The 13,870-nt window shown below is 36.4% G+C and overlaps 1 protein-coding gene across 2 annotated transcripts in view; it reads left to right on the top strand.

The window, feature by feature from the left end:
• Positions 1-13,870, top strand: part of HTT (huntingtin) — an 80,541-nt gene that overhangs the window by 15,744 nt on the left and 50,927 nt on the right. Inside the window, exons 10-21 of one of the 2 annotated variants that reach the window (XM_014895279.2) lie at positions 452-499; positions 3,730-3,810; positions 4,166-4,530; positions 6,359-6,482; positions 6,761-6,879; positions 7,797-7,908; positions 8,442-8,582; positions 9,239-9,397; positions 9,512-9,609; positions 11,144-11,283; positions 12,129-12,192; positions 12,595-12,695. In XM_014895279.2, the coding sequence (XP_014750765.2) occupies positions 452-499; positions 3,730-3,810; positions 4,166-4,530; positions 6,359-6,482; positions 6,761-6,879; positions 7,797-7,908; positions 8,442-8,582; positions 9,239-9,397; positions 9,512-9,609; positions 11,144-11,283; positions 12,129-12,192; positions 12,595-12,695 (1,552 nt within the window). The remainder of the gene's footprint in view (positions 1-451; positions 500-3,729; positions 3,811-4,165; positions 4,531-6,358; positions 6,483-6,760; positions 6,880-7,796; positions 7,909-8,441; positions 8,583-9,238; positions 9,398-9,511; positions 9,610-11,143; positions 11,284-12,128; positions 12,193-12,594; positions 12,696-13,870) is intronic. The other variant, XM_014895278.2, reaches the window with a different exon arrangement.

Here is a 13,870-nt window from a genome sequence, read left to right on the forward strand (position 1 = left end):
TTATCCTTAACTGTTAAAATCAGCTATTGGCTTTCTTGTCTGTGGATTGCATGTTCTTGAAATTCTCTTAACTGCTACATACCTGTTTCAAAAGAATCAGTCTCTGATTGAATTTTTGTAAGGAGTCTGTATTGAGCTAATGGGTTCAGCCAATACTGCTGCTTCTGGAAGGTAAATTATTAGCTGGAAGCAATCATAGCAGGGAAATTTAGAACACATTTTTGAAAGCAAACTACACACAAGTGGTGCAGAATATTAAAAGTAATTTGGTGGTGAATGATCAAAACACCTAGGACTTCAAAAGCAGCAAGTTTGCTATTTCTTCCTGGCTTTGGTTTTTGTTTGGATTTTTTAATTTTTTTTTTAATTTTCCATTTGTGGCTAATAGAATTCCTTCATGATTTCATTAGCTCTGTCTTTGCCCTGATGTGTTACTTTCTGTGATTTGCAGCTGGAGGGGGGTCTTCATGCAGCCCTGTTCTTGCAAGAAAGCATAAAGGTGATTATTTTTGAAAACAAATCTTTGATTGCATTCCTTTCTGATTTTTTTTGGGGTTGTTTTTTTTCCCCCTCCCCACTTCATTGTCTTGCTGAACTTGGGTCTTCATTCACAATTGCCTGTGTTATCAGCTGAACTTAATCATTATAAATAATGAAAGAATTCTGATGCAATTTCTGATATTGCAATCAAGATATTCTAAAATCACTTAAAGCAATATAATTTTATTTTTGCTATAGTTCACTGGCAAAATTGTGTTGATGATTATTGATGCAGTTTTAACTTCCTAAGAGCACATGGAAAAATAATCTCTTTGAACAGGGCATTCTTCTTTTTCATGGTAATTCTTAACCATTAATGTAACTTGCAAAATAGTTAACTTTACTGGTTTTGTTAGGCCTGTTTTTTTCTCTGTACTTCACTAATGCATGTGTATGTTTGCATGCGTCAATATGAGGCTTTTTAATTTCTTTTTCTGTTCTTGATCAATTCTATATGTTTTGTCTTGCTGTGTATATTTTCATTTCTTTCTTCAATAGATAATTCATTTAACAAGATTTTAAAGAATACAGTTTTCTCTGAAGTATTCTTTTCCCGGTTTGTGCATGAGAGTACTTAATATTCAGTTGTATGTTTACACTTTGATTAAAACCAGTCATATCTCTATGACAGATTCAGTCTAGGTGCAGCTGTGTAACACTTTCATCACCTGCATTAGGTGAGCAAAATGTTGCTACTGCAGTGAAATTCTGTGAGTGAAGTGCAGTCACTGCAAGCATTAGTAAGCAAGAGATGTGCAATGCTGAAGAGAAAAACTTCAAGGAAAGAAAAGTAGTTTAAATGAGATTATACGAATTTGAAGGACCATTACAGCTTATACTTTTTCTAAATATGTCCTCCAATCTTTATGTGCAAGGAATCTCATAGTGCTTAAATAACCTTGTTAATATGCTTTAAGACTATACCAAAATGTAAAGTAGTGGTTAAAGCTGAATGAAATAGTGCTTACTGATGCAGTTATCGTTTCTAGTTTAGAAAGGACAGATTGAAATAACGGGGTCTGAAAGTAGATATTGCTGCAGCATCCAAAGGTGAGACGGAATGCAGCAAATAGGAATAACAATGCATATAACATGTAAATAAAAAAAGGTTAATTGTCATTTAGGTTCTTTGTCTTGTTGCTGTCTTCAGTGTAACTTTGAAGTATTAATAATAGTGTAAATTCACTTAAAGTGCTTGTTAAAACACTAATCTTTCCTTCACTTTGTGAGAAAACATATATGAGTCATCAGCTTTCATCCTTTTTCAAGATTATGGTGTGAAGGTTTTGTGGTCTAAACAATGGCATGAACAATTTGAAGAAACCCCTTCACAATTCTGTGCTTTGTACGGATTTAATTTCAAATTGTGAATTGTTCATTTCTTGCCTCTCTCTGTTGTATAAAGGAGGGGAAATCCAAGCCTATTCCCACTTCCTCCTTGAAGTAATTTTGCAGTTACATAACGTAGTGGGCAATGGATAGGACTTCTCAAGCTGTAATGCTCCTTTGTGTGTAGGGGTGTAAAGTGGGGCTGATACACAGAAATCTCAGTTTCACATCTTTGCAATCTTGCTGCATCAGACCAACTTCAGTTCTGAGCAGCTGGCCTGCATTGGTTTATGTTTCAACTTAAGAAGATTATTTGCAAAAAAGGCTGAAAATTCCTTTTGAAATCAGAGCCTATGTTTTGAATACAACTTAACTGGATTATTTTCTTATCAAATAGAGGAAAAATATCCTGCTGCGTGTGTTATAGACTCATTTAATACATTTAAGCATACAAAACCTAACGTGCCTAATGACTGGGTTTCAGTGTTCTTACTCTTTCACTTACTTTTAGAGGTGAACAGCCATGCAAAGCAGAAGAGCATCCTGGTTTGTTTCAGTGAAATGGATGTAAATGTGAAAAATAATAGAGAAGAATATATTATATTTCGTGCTTTTTGGAAACTCCTAGCAGGATTTACTAATTCATTTATAGGAGTGTGTAGTTATCAATTACTGTCATTTTACAGAGAAGGTATATGGAAATGCCATGTTTACTTTTCTGCCTTATTTACAGGTTTGAGTATCATAAATCGTGCTTTTCAGGGGAAGATAATTCTACAGTGGTATTGCTATGTATGAAAGCAGTGCAGAAAAAGAAATTATTACAAAAGTATATTAATGCTTTTTTTACCCCCAGTTAACTTGAATAAGATACAAATGTATTCACCCAGAGTTATCTTAACATTAATTTCTTGCATTATGAATCTTAGACTACCAGTGCAGCTTTGTAGTCTAAGCAAAGGGGTCCTTCTCACAGCAATTACTGTGAATCCCTTTGTCTCAGCAAGAGACTTGCAGCATCTAGAAGGATGGGCTTAGCAGCTCCCTCTGCACTCCTTGTGCTGTCCCATGGACAGACTTTTCAGTGCAGTTGTGTCCTTGGTTGCCTTCCAGGCAGTGTGCATCTGCAGGTATCTTTCTCTTTCCACTGCCTGTAATTTAAGTAGATAATGCTCTGTGAGTAAGAGAACTCTGTGGTGGTTGGGTTATGCTAGAAATGGTTCTCAGGTTTCTTTGGCAAAAGCATCTCTGAAGATTTTTTGTCTTAATAATGCTTAGCTGTCAGTGGCTATCCGTGGTTCATCACCCTGTCCCACCTGTGTAGTCTTGTGCTTCTAGTCTGCACTGCTCTTCCCCCCTGGGCTTTATCTGTTATCTTTGGAGTTCACGCAGCCTTTGATAATTCTTGTGGCCTTAAGAAGGAGGAGGTTTTTTATTCTATTACTTGTGATGCATTAGTGCCCTTCAGAGTTGAGGGGCAGACATCCAGATGCTAGATATCCAGTCCTTAGGAATAGCACATACTAGATGAAATTAGTGGGATCTTAAATGTAGTCCACAAAAATAAACTAGAAGTAATAAGTTCTTGGTAGTTTCCTGAATGGTTGCACTGGTGAATAAAATTACTTAACTCTGTTTCCTTGTCTCTGCTGCCTGTTTCTTTCCTGATGTATTAGTGAGGGACTGGATGTGCACTTTATTCATTCTCTTCTTCCTTTCATCTGTTGCCTGTCATAGCTATGAAAAATTTCTTGGATAAACTTTCTAAAAAACAGATTTCACATCTGACTTCAACTGTTCAATATTTCAAGCTGACTATAATTTTTGAAAAGTAAAGTTTTTTCTTATATGACTTCTCAGGTAAAGTACTTCTTGGTGAAGAAGAAGGCTTGGATGATGATTCTGAAACCCGATCTGATGTCAGCACTGCATCATTTACAGGTACCTGCCTTTCTCTTTAGCAGTGCAGTCAGCAAATACATTCTGTTATTGCTCTGTGCAAAATGTGTATGTGATGTGTTATGGTGGTGAGGAAGTGTACAAGCATTCAAAAGATGGTAAACAAAACTGAAACCATGAATACTGCTGAATGTAAAACTTAATGAAGTTAACAGCATTCTTTTTTTAATGGGAGTTACATCTTTATAAGATGCCTATTTTCCTACCTGTATTTTAACTGTTTGATTACACATTTTCCTTAGCCTAGTTTAATATGTGGTTTAGCCTGTGTGTTCATGTCAAGAGTGAAACACAAATTCAAACACTGTACTGACTCATAAATGCCTGTGTTTTGCAGCTTCTGTGAAGGGTGAGATAACCAGTGAACTGGCTTCTTCATCAGGTGTGTCAACAGCTGGGTCGGTGGGGAGCTCTGCTGCAGATCCCACGGGACACGACATCATCACGGAGCAGCCCCGTTCCCAGCATACGCTGCAGTCAGACTCTGTGGACCTGGCGAGCTGTGACCTGACGAGTACAGCTACTGAAGTGGAGGATGATGAAGTGCTCAGTCGAAGCTCCAGCCAGATCAGTGCTGTCCAGTCAGATGCCACTATGGATTTGAATGATGGCACACAGGCTTCCTCACCAATTAGTGATAGCTCTCAGACTACTACAGAAGGTCCAGACTCTGCTGTAACCCCTTCGGACAGCTCTGAAATTGTAAGTGTGCAGCGGGCAGAGGGGGGATCTCCTTCTACTGAGGGGCCCGACATATCTCAGAGCTCTTCCATGGAGGGCCCAGACTTGGATTTGTCTCCGTACTCGTCTTCTACTTTTCAGTCCTCAGCTAGTAACAGTGGAAAGGTCAGCAGCTCACACCTCTATTGAAGAGCTTGACCTCCTTTTAACACTTTCACTTTAGCAATAATGACAAACTATAAAGCTGTAATCAATGTGTTCTCTGGGTAGGTCATTTGAAGGCATTACAGATTTTGCTCACTGAAAAAATGGGAATATCAAAGTCTTGACATAAATAGATCCTTTTAATAGTATATCCTTAATTTTGTATAGATATATTAATAATTGTTTTGGTGCAGGGGGATTAATGGAAGTGTTAAAGGGTGAACAGTTTACTTGGAATGATAAAGGAATATTTTTGGAACACAACGCTTCACACTGCCTTTTGCCTGTGCTTTTACACTTGGCAGCACAAGTCATCTTTTTTTGTTATTCCTTTTTATTCCATCTTAAAGATTTCTCCTACAAAGGGGAAATACTGCATGATTTACAAATGTAGCAGTTATATATCAAATAAACACCTGAAATGCACATAACATGTATCTACTTTAAGGCACTTGTCTCTCTTGGGCTAGTGTATCCTGAAGTTGTAATAAAAACAGCAAAAATACAGTTATTGGGAGCCAGAGCAGAAGATTCAAAAGGAGGACAATTTAGAACTTCTTAAGACTTTTTCAAACACTATCAAAATTTTGATTCTAGTTTTTTGATAGTGATTTGGAAGAGTAATAGTCACTTAGTACAACAAAAACCCACTAGATTTATAATCATGCTAAGCAAGTACTTCTACAAGTGTGAGGAATCAGGAACCAAAGGAGTGATAATAATTGTTCTCTGCATTAAATGAAGGCAGTGCAGAGGCCAAGGTGGGCAGACGTTTATTGACAAGGTGTGTTTATTGGCACAATGTGTTTATGCAAATTCTTGTCAGACTATTCCTTATGTCAGTTGGCATACGGTTTACAAGCAGTAATTACATGTAAAATTACCCTTATATAATTGACAGACTAAATGGTTGTCCAAGCTGCTGAGACACCAGCTTTTTCATTAACAATTTCCAGGTGCTTATAAAGACAGGAAGTAACTGAATAAGTGATATTCTTTCTGATATCTTTCTGATAAAGTTAATGAAATTGGTTTTTTTTCACTTTACTATCATTGATTGTTATGATTAATTTTTATGGTTATTTTTCCGTATACCTACTGCCTATAGATTGCCTTGGTTCCAAGAGTCAAACTCTCTTCCAGATGAGTCCATTTTAGTAGTCTCTGATTTTGAATGAAGAAATTAAAATACTTATTTCTCCTTTCTTGTCCTACACAGTGTGTTCTCAGTTTGACTTCACATATCCAGGACAAGTGAGGTTATGGGGGAGTTTAACTGCAGGGCCAAGTTCGTTTGTTGCAGTAAAGGTGTTGGTTGTGATTTGTAACTGCTGAGAGAGAGACATTTGTGATGAGGGGGCAAGGGGAGCTGCAGGGGAGCCATGGACTGAGTGTTTTACTTTTTTCCCGTTGGTAGCCAAGTTCATGACTCAGCTGGGAGACTCAAATGGAGCTACGGCCTCCAATAGCCCCAGAGCTGCAGGAGGAGGGGCAGTGCTTTGGGGCTTACATGCAGCTGGACACTAATATTTATCAGGCTCATATTTGCTTTCAGACTATTTCTAGATTACTAACACTGCATGTTTCAAATTTAATACTCTCTCTAAAGATAAATTATTTTAAGTTTTGTCCTTGCACTGTGTAGGTTTTGGAGGGTGCTGAAGGACAGTATTCTGGAATGCAAATTGGGCAGCTACAGGATGAGGAAGATGAAACTGCAAATGTTCTCCAAGATGATTCATCAGAGTCCTTCAGAAACTCTTCTCTTGGTATGTCAGTAAATACAGGCGTGGGCCAGACTGTTGACACCATTAAGACAGGTGTTCAGGTGCATCTGCACTTCCAAGGGAGTGAAGACTCACGTAATGGATATGAAAAACAAATAACTAGATGGATATGTAAAACAGGGAATATTTTTCAACACTTGTGATCAATCACTTGTTTTGATCACTGCTAATTTATTTTTAAGGTTTGTATAATTAAGTTTAATTAAAGTGCTTTTAGTTTGCATTTGAAATGGTATTTCATGAATTGCCTTTTTCTGAAGCTCTTCAGCAGTCTCACCTGCTGAAAACCACGAGCCATAGCAGGCAGCCCTCTGATAGCAGTGTGGATCGTTTCACATCAAAAGAAGATGCAGCAGATGCTGGTGATCACGAGAACAAGGTGAGAAGTAGTCACAGTGGTCAGTTTTAAAGTTCAAAACAATGAAGTTTAAAAAAAAAAATACAGTTGTGATGAAGTAAATCAGTGGTAAATGTGGTAAGCCTGCATATGTGATGTAACTCAGGTTACTGATCGTAGAGCATCTCAGTTACAGCCTGAATTTCATTTAACATAAGGAGAATATATAAGTGTTTATATCTTAAATGCAATCGTCAGCAAAGCCATACCTGAACACCCTGCTGAGAACACAAACCCTTTTTGTCTGTGCATTAGTAGGCTACACTGATACTTTCTTACTTGAAGTATGTTTGTGCTGATTGCTAACTGTATAGGTAACTTACATGATCTCCTCAGAGGTTAGTCTTTGAGCCTCGTGCCATTTTAAATACAAGTTACTGATTTCCTCTTACATTTTTTTGACTTTATCTTTGGACCTTGTTCTGAGCTGGGGCAAAAGTTTCATTTGTGGCAGGCAGAATTAGATCAGCTTGGACTATTGGGGAATTTTAAATGTGGAACTACTGAAAACTGTCAGTCTTCTTTGGAAACAGCTTAGAAATAATATGCTTTTCATACAATGTTTTGAAAGTTTGATGACAAAAAGTGGTTTAGCATGCTCTTTAGATGAAAACAGAAAGGTAGTTTAGAAAAATCTACAATATTTGCAATAAAACAATTGTAATTTCTCTAATAAAATTGAACCAATTCTAATACTGGTTATAAACTTCTCCAAAGCATTACATTTGGAGGCCTTTTTTTGGAATGTATATTAAACTACATACGAATATTATATATTCATTTTGTATTAAACCTTTTTACATTTGAGGATGTGCAGTATTTCTAAATCTTGTGCTAATATTTCTTTCAATTGAAGAATAATTTTTCTCTGTATAAACATTGTGGTTTGCCTTCAATAGCCCTCCAGGGTGAAGGGGGACATCGGGCACTATACTGACACAGACTGTGCTCCTTTGGTGCACTGTGTCCGGCTGCTCTCGGCTTCCTTCCTGCTCACTGGGGACAAAGGAGGTACGTCTGTCTGAGCTTCATTGGTTCCCTGTGTCTCTCAGTGTGCAAAGTTGGAAGTGTGACCACTTTGTCTTGATTTTGATCTCATTTTATTGGAAATACTGGACTTTTTCTGTGGCAGTCCCTAAGCACCATGTCTACATTTTTTTAAAATACATCCAGGGATGGGGACTTGCCCACATTCCTGTCATGGTATATGACTGATTTACGATGTTTGTTCTTTTTCCCTTTTCTAAACTCTTACTTGCTCATGTGCCTAGAATGTATTGGTTTTGGAAGTAGATGAGCTGGAATTATGTTATGCCTGTATTTGAATATTTCAAGTATATTTCAAATACAGTTCATTTGAGGAAAACAAAAAAGCAGCCCATATATCACTGCTGCCTCTGATAAACTGAAACTGTTTGCTCTGCCTTCATATTTTTGTGCAAGCTAAGCTATTTTATTTTATATAGTGTTACTAATTAAATTTAAAACAATTTAGGAAGATTTTAAGTACCTTCCTTTTAATAATTTTTGTTTCTTCCCCACAGCTTTAGTTCCTGATAGAGATGTGAGAGTCAGTGTAAAAGCCTTGGCAGTAAGTTGTGTTGGAGCAGCTGTTGCACTTCACCCTGAGTCTTTCTTCAGCAAACTGTATAAAACACCTCTGGAGGCAATGGGAGAAGAGTATGGTATGTTACAATTCACATATTCTATTCTAATACTGTATTTGAGTTTTCAAATAAGTGGGGCAGTATCTTTGCTGAAAACTCCAAACCCAGTTCAGTATTTGTGAACGAATATTGCACAAATTGGAATGAACGTGCTCTGTGTGTGGTGGGGTACATTTTTTGTAGTAAGATTTTAAGTTTCAGTGGATGAGCTTGGAGAGCTTCTGGCAAGTTGAAACTGTTATAAAACAATGAGTATGTAGAAGGGGTTTGTTTATTTTACAAATGTTTTCTTCTGCTTTAATTTAGTCCATCTTATATATTGTTTTTAAGCCATTAGGCTCATTTTTGCAAATGAATCACAGAGGCCTGGAGTGTGCAACTGGTTTGATACATTGACCAAAATGCTTCTTCTGTTTCCCTGGAGCATTTTGTGTACAATTTAAATAAATAACTAGTGTTTTTATATATGTGATCCTTGGTCTGAATGGTGTGATCGATCTGCAGATTGCATGCATGGAAGGGGATCTCAGAAGGGGAGAACTATGATTGGCATATTTGGGATGTGCTGGTGTTGATTGTCCAATAATTGAGACCTCCATTGTAACATTTTTATGAATCAGTAAAGTCTAATACTAGTATTTTTAAAATAAAGTAGTTGTAACTTATTTTCTTAGAGGAGCAATATGTATCGGACATTCTGAACTATATTGACCACGGTGATCCCCAGATTAGAGGAGCTACTGCCATTCTCTGTGGAACAATTGTCAACTCCATTCTAATCAAATCCCGCTTTGATGTGGAAAAATGGCTCATAAATGTCAGAAGCTCAACAGGTAACAATTTTTTACGGGTGTCTTTTTGTCTTTTAATGTAGCATTGCAATGTTTCATTGCTCAAAATACTTTTTTTTTTTTTTTTTTTTTTTTTTTTTTTTTTTTTTTTTTTAGGAAATCTCTTTTCCTTGATAGACTGCATACCTCTGTTGCAGAAAACATTGAAAGATGAGTCCTCTGTGACATGCAAACTGGCTTGTACAGCTGTCAGGGTAAGCAGTAGGAATTTATTTGCACCACCACAGATCACAGGGTTGTGATTCATTACTGGGATGCTGCTACACACATGTCTAAGCATGGAGCATAAAATCAGTACTTCCTGGAGAACTTTATAGGCACAGAAAATAATTACTAATAATTACTGATAATTACTATAATGCCCCTGTGTAGCATTATAATCTAATCATGATGTTTCTCATGAGAAATATACTGGTATGAGCTTTAATGTTACATTAACCAACGGTAGGCTAAGTGCATTAGATAGAAAGGGTATCTAGGTTAAACGGGGAGTGTGATCATAAAATACCTGGTTGTAGTCAGTATTTGGAGAATAAAAACTAAATGTGAGAAATGACTAGTAAAATAGTGATTATTTTCTAAAATAATAAAATTTTTAAAAGTGGGAAAGTGTCAGGAAAGCAAGCAGTTCAAATTGGGTGAAACATCCCTCAGGCAATTGTTAAAATAGAGGTGACAGTTGAGTTGGTGAGTGGAACTTAGAGTATGTGAATTTTATTTCTGTAATAAAATCTGTGAAAGGTGTTTGGTGAAAAAGTAGAGAAGTGAAGGAGTGAGCTTTCTTTGAAGGTTTTTCTAATAAAGTAGAACATGGACAAATTGGAGGCTGAGGGAAATTCTTTTATCAAGGAGAGGCATAGGGTGGGTGACTATTGCAGCTTAAAGACCAGTGAGGCAAAGCATAAATTTTAGTAAAATGTGGATGGTTTGTGCATGGAAATTGTGGTTTTACATGCAAAGAGGAGGGGTTTGTAGTACAGCTGAGGGAAGGAAATCCAGATAGGTAAATGATGCTGTCTCTTTAACCTTCTATTCAGCAATCTTCATGTTTGTGTGTAGTGATTTCATGTGTGGTTACACTTGTGATCATGACTTTTTAGAAGACCAGAATTGTTCAGTTTAGGCAACTTAATAATAGACAACTTTGGCTCTTGCTTTTTCTCAGTATATAATGTGGCCTGACTTCATACATTTTGGCAGAAATGTTCTAAGCCTTTTGGGTTGTTAATCCTCAAACAAGAAAGTACATTTTGTGTAGTTAAATGAGACATGGAAGTGTGGAGTTCTATAACTTTTTCCAAAGGTCACACATTTTGCCTATAGTTGAACATCCAGATATGGAGGTATGACTTTTGCAAAAACTTTAGAAATCAGAACCAGGTGTCTAAAAGTACCCTGTGGAAATTAGGAGACTGTTTTTGAACAGATGAGAATGTTAGTGCTTGTGGTGTTTATGGCCTGTGAACCCTCCTTTAAGGGATAGCCCTCTGATCTTTGAGGCCAGCATTCCTCTCCTGACGTTAATTTCAGCAGCAAGTTTTAGCAGTTCACATAGAGATGGTGTTCTGGCCTTGCAGGGTACCTACCTCTGGTGCTTATCCTAGCTCTTATGCAGTAATTTTTTTTTTTTGGTATTCTAAAGAAAACAGGTGTTTTTTGGATGATTTTCATTCTGCTTTTCAGAGAATCTCTTCTGTAATACAACTGAAAGTTGTTTTTTCTTCTCAGCACTGCATCATGAGCTTATGCAGTAGCAGTTACAGTGAACTAGGTTTGCAGTTGATTGTGGACCTCCTTACTCTGAAGAACAGCTCATACTGGCTGGTAAGGACAGAACTTCTGGAAACACTTGCAGAGGTAGATTTTCGGTGAGTGTTTGTATTTTTCCATGGGTGCAGTAACTGAAGCACAAAGAAATACAGGAAACTGTATCTGTACTGATGCAATTTCTTCTGAAGCATTAATGAGTTTCATAAAACTAATTCAGATCAGTCAGTCCTGTGTGAGTTCCTTTGTCAGGTTACCACTGACTGCACAACCAAGCCCAATCCTAGTGTTACTGCATTGAAGTTTTTAGTTCATTCGTCTGTTGTATCAAGTCTTCTGTAAATGTGTGATCAGAGAGGGACCACATAATTTGGAATCTAACTTAGTTTTCCCATGTGTTTAAAGTTTTGTGTATTTTTAAAGAGAGAGTCCCTGACTTGTCCTCTGTTGTCAGCTCTCTGTAGTTATTCAGTTTCTGTTAATACTGAAATAAATGTGACTTGTTCTTTTTCTTGCATTCTCTCATTCTCTCTTGGTTCTTCCAAGCTGAAAGACAAAAAATGTTTATAGGAAAATTCTTCAAGTTCTTTAGTCATACAAAAGCGGATGCTGTGTATAGTGATGTTTGGAATGTTTTACCATATTTTCAAAATAGTCTGATGATTCTGTGCATGGGGAAAAGTACAATTTTAATCATGAGCTTTAAATAATGGATTTTTTAAATGGAAAGACTGTTTTTCTTTGGTTACACTAGCCAGATAGTAGGTTAGCAAAAAGCTTACTTTTCTAAAGGTTGAAAAAAGTGTTTACTACTTACATACTTATATTTTCCCTATAGTGGTGTTTAAAAAAAAAAAAAAAGAACCCTCAGAGCAGTGAAGGCAGAAATAACATGCAATGCTAATGCAATGCTAACTAATGTACTATAAATTCTGTTTTCTCATAGGCTAGTCAACTTCTTGGAAGGAAAAACTGAGAGCTTGCACAGAGGAATTCATCATTACACCGGTGTAAGTAAATGATTTAATCAGTATATTGTGTTTCTGGATTAAGGTACCAGTGTGATGTCATCACTTTGTTTTTAAATTCTATCAGTGCTGATGGCTGTTGTATTTTTTGTGTAAATGGACTCACGCTCCAAAACTTATTACAATTGGGAATATGCTTTCTCTGGAGACTCAGATATCTTAGTTTTCTCTAGTGTGTTTGTGAGTTTTGTGGCTCATTCTTTTTCAACTTAAAAAAATCGACATTTGTGTAGTCAGAGAATGTGGTTGGCAATGTTAAGGTAAAGATGGTCTTGCAGGCTTGTATGAAGGATGAAATCTCACTTGTTAACTCTCTTTTAACAGTATAGTCAAATAATGAAAATAGTCAGTGAACTTTATTTACTGTGCTAATTTATTTTCTAGCTATTAAAGCTTCAGGAGAGAGTACTCGAAAATGTTGTAATAAGTCTGCTTGGAGATGAAGATCCAAGAGTGAGACACGTGGCTGCAGCGTCATTAATGAGGTATATGAGACATTTTTATTTATACGAAAAGAAAAAGTAGCTTAGAAAGACATTTGCATATTGATGTGTACTTATAGCTAAAATAATCACATGGTGCTTTTAATATATATATCTGTATGTGTGTGTATATATATATGTATATATATATGCATATTTATATATTTGTTCAAAAGAGAGATGGAGAACAAATGCATCTTTATGGTACCTGAAACATGCATCATTCTGGCTCATCAGGCAGTTGTACTTTGCTGTCTATTAGCAATCCAATTACATTAAATGACATTCTGAGGGTATTACACTGTATTACATTCTGAGGGTCACTTTCAGTTTCATCTTCTTCAGAATCTTTTTCTTCATGCTGAAGTGGTTTGTTCAGTATCCTGGCAGTGTCTGATCGACTTAAAATGTTGCAGTTCTACATATTTGTCCCAACTTCCAACCGTTGTAATTTTCACATGATCATCCACAGTGTATCTTAAAACTTCTGTGCTCACTGATCATAGTGCAGGAGTTAATTTTGTTTGCAAAGCAGATGTTTGCTGTAACCTACTACAGTTATAGTTGCTGTTCAGATAAATGCACCAAAGGGTAAGGATTAATTGGTAGTTTATTTACTGGAATTCAAAGACTTAAATTTTATGTTTAAAGACGTTGGGAGCCTGTAATACTGAATTCCTGGTATATTTTATTATCAGAGGAATTTCTTTCCTAAGTTTTTCATACTATTAAATGCTGTCCATTCCTAATAACAAACAAAGGACAACAAAACTTTTAAAGTTCTGACATTTAAAATAGTTTATATTGCCAGAGCAGCTCAGCAGAGGAATCATGATCTCTTGCATCATAGAGCTTGTTGCTTTTATTAAAGGACTTGATTCTGAAATGGAATTATTTTATTGAGTGCTAACAAGTTGAAGATTTTTTATATCTTCATGCTGATTTAGTGACAGGAAGTATGTTGAAGTTGGAAAAAACTTAACCTGCCCAAGAAAGCTACTACAAGTTTGTAGAAAGTCCTTGAAACATCCAGTATGGACATTCATTGGAAGTACTCTTGCTGAGATTACAAGAACATACGTACAATAGCTTTTCACTTTTACCTAAGTTGAAAATACTGTTGTTCAAGAAGACTGGATTTGATTTTATGTTTAGGTTTTGCTGCATAGAAATCAGAT

The sequence above is a fragment of the Sturnus vulgaris genome, chromosome 4 (genome assembly GCF_052056855.1).
Source record: "Sturnus vulgaris isolate bStuVul1 chromosome 4, bStuVul1.hap1, whole genome shotgun sequence".
NCBI lineage: Eukaryota > Metazoa > Chordata > Aves > Passeriformes > Sturnidae > Sturnus > Sturnus vulgaris.